At 36.2% G+C, this 1,406-nt stretch overlaps 1 protein-coding gene across 1 annotated transcript in view; it reads left to right on the top strand.

Moving 5' to 3' along the window:
- The window catches only part of LOC109835355 (PLASMODESMATA CALLOSE-BINDING PROTEIN 3-like), a 1,491-nt gene continuing 971 nt past the window's right edge, over positions 887–1,406 (top strand). The window contains exon 1 of the mRNA XM_020403335.1: positions 887–1,109. Within this exon, the coding sequence (XP_020258924.1) occupies positions 1,040–1,109 (70 nt within the window). The 5' untranslated portion in view covers positions 887–1,039. The remainder of the gene's footprint in view (positions 1,110–1,406) is intronic.

Here is a 1,406-nt window from a genome sequence, read left to right as displayed (position 1 = left end):
CTCATTGCTTGGGTGCGTTTGGGAACCATGGTGTTTTCTCTATTTCCATGGTGTTTTTATCAAAATAAAAACACCATGTGTTTGGGAACCATGATGTTTTTATGATTAAAAAAACCAAAAACAACAAACATCACAATTATTTGAAAACATCTTTTAGGTGTTTTGAGTTTTACATGGTGTTTTAGTTTGGGTAGGATATTAATATAATAGCTAAATATAATCTATAATATTATAAATGATAATTTGTTAATAATGGGGCAAAGTACAAGGGGGCTAGTCACACGAAGTTCCCACTTTTGGGGCCTGGACACATTTTTCCCTTCAAATTATTGTTTTTATTTCATATGCATTATCTATAATTGTCGAAAAATAATAAACCGTCCTATTCACCCTCCTGTAAACTTGCATCTTAGATCCCAACACTAACTGTAAATTAGTTAAATTAAAACCAGCCCCGACCCAGTCTTGCTTTACAATATCCAAACACAGCCGAAATTTTACCAAAAATTTGTGAGACCAATACATGATGCATAAAGTGGGTCAAGCGTTCGGACCATGACCCACCCTATGCAGCGAACTATGAGCTAGCTAGCTAGCTAGCATCCCAAAGCTAACTATTATTTAAGAGATGTTAGCTTAGGAAGCATATATTCGTACATCCTCCTGATTAGTATAGAGTTAGAATCTAAACAGGTCAGTACACAGATTGAGTCAGCAGCAGCTGACAAGGACAAGTAGGTGAGGAATACAGCCAACGTGCTAACCTACCAACCATAATCAAAAAAGTATATTTAAACCTAAATTCCTCTTAAACCCCACATTTGGGCTGTAATGAAATGATGTTCATATATAAAGGGCTATGGACTCAAAAGAGAGAGAGGGAGGGCTCATTTATCAAGGAGACAGAGTCATCTTATTGAGACAGAGAGAGAGTGCTTGTCCTCAATTATTACTCCTCACCCAACTCCCTCCCTCCCACCCTCCCTCTCTCTCTCTCTCTCTCTGAACCACATACCATTCTCTTCATTGTTTCTCTTCTATGAGTTTGAGGTTGCTAATGGCTGCTATTGTGTATTTTCTCCTCATGTTGGCTATGGTTGGAGTCTCAGGTCAGCTTGCTTCCAACATTCCCATATCTTTCATTTTATCTATTTAAAAAAAAAAAAATCCATGTCAAGATCTAAATCTTTTTGGGCTTATTTTTTGCAAGACAGACCAGTGTTATATAGTGAATTGCGCACTGATTTGTACTGTTCATCTTACATATTTTGCCCATTTCTACCTTTAGATCATTCTGGTTTCTTCATTTCTTGGGTTATTTTTGCACTTAAATACTCTAAGTTTTACACCATTTTTAACTTTAATACCCTGAAATGAATTAATATGGCATACCCAAGTTAAATATT

The sequence above is a fragment of the Asparagus officinalis genome, chromosome 3 (assembly GCF_001876935.1).
Source record: "Asparagus officinalis chromosome 3, Aspof.V1, whole genome shotgun sequence".
In the NCBI taxonomy this organism is placed as follows: Eukaryota; Viridiplantae; Streptophyta; class Magnoliopsida; order Asparagales; family Asparagaceae; genus Asparagus; species Asparagus officinalis.
The sequence above is the reverse complement of the archived record's forward strand: the minus strand, read 5'-3'. Positions and strand labels throughout refer to the sequence as shown.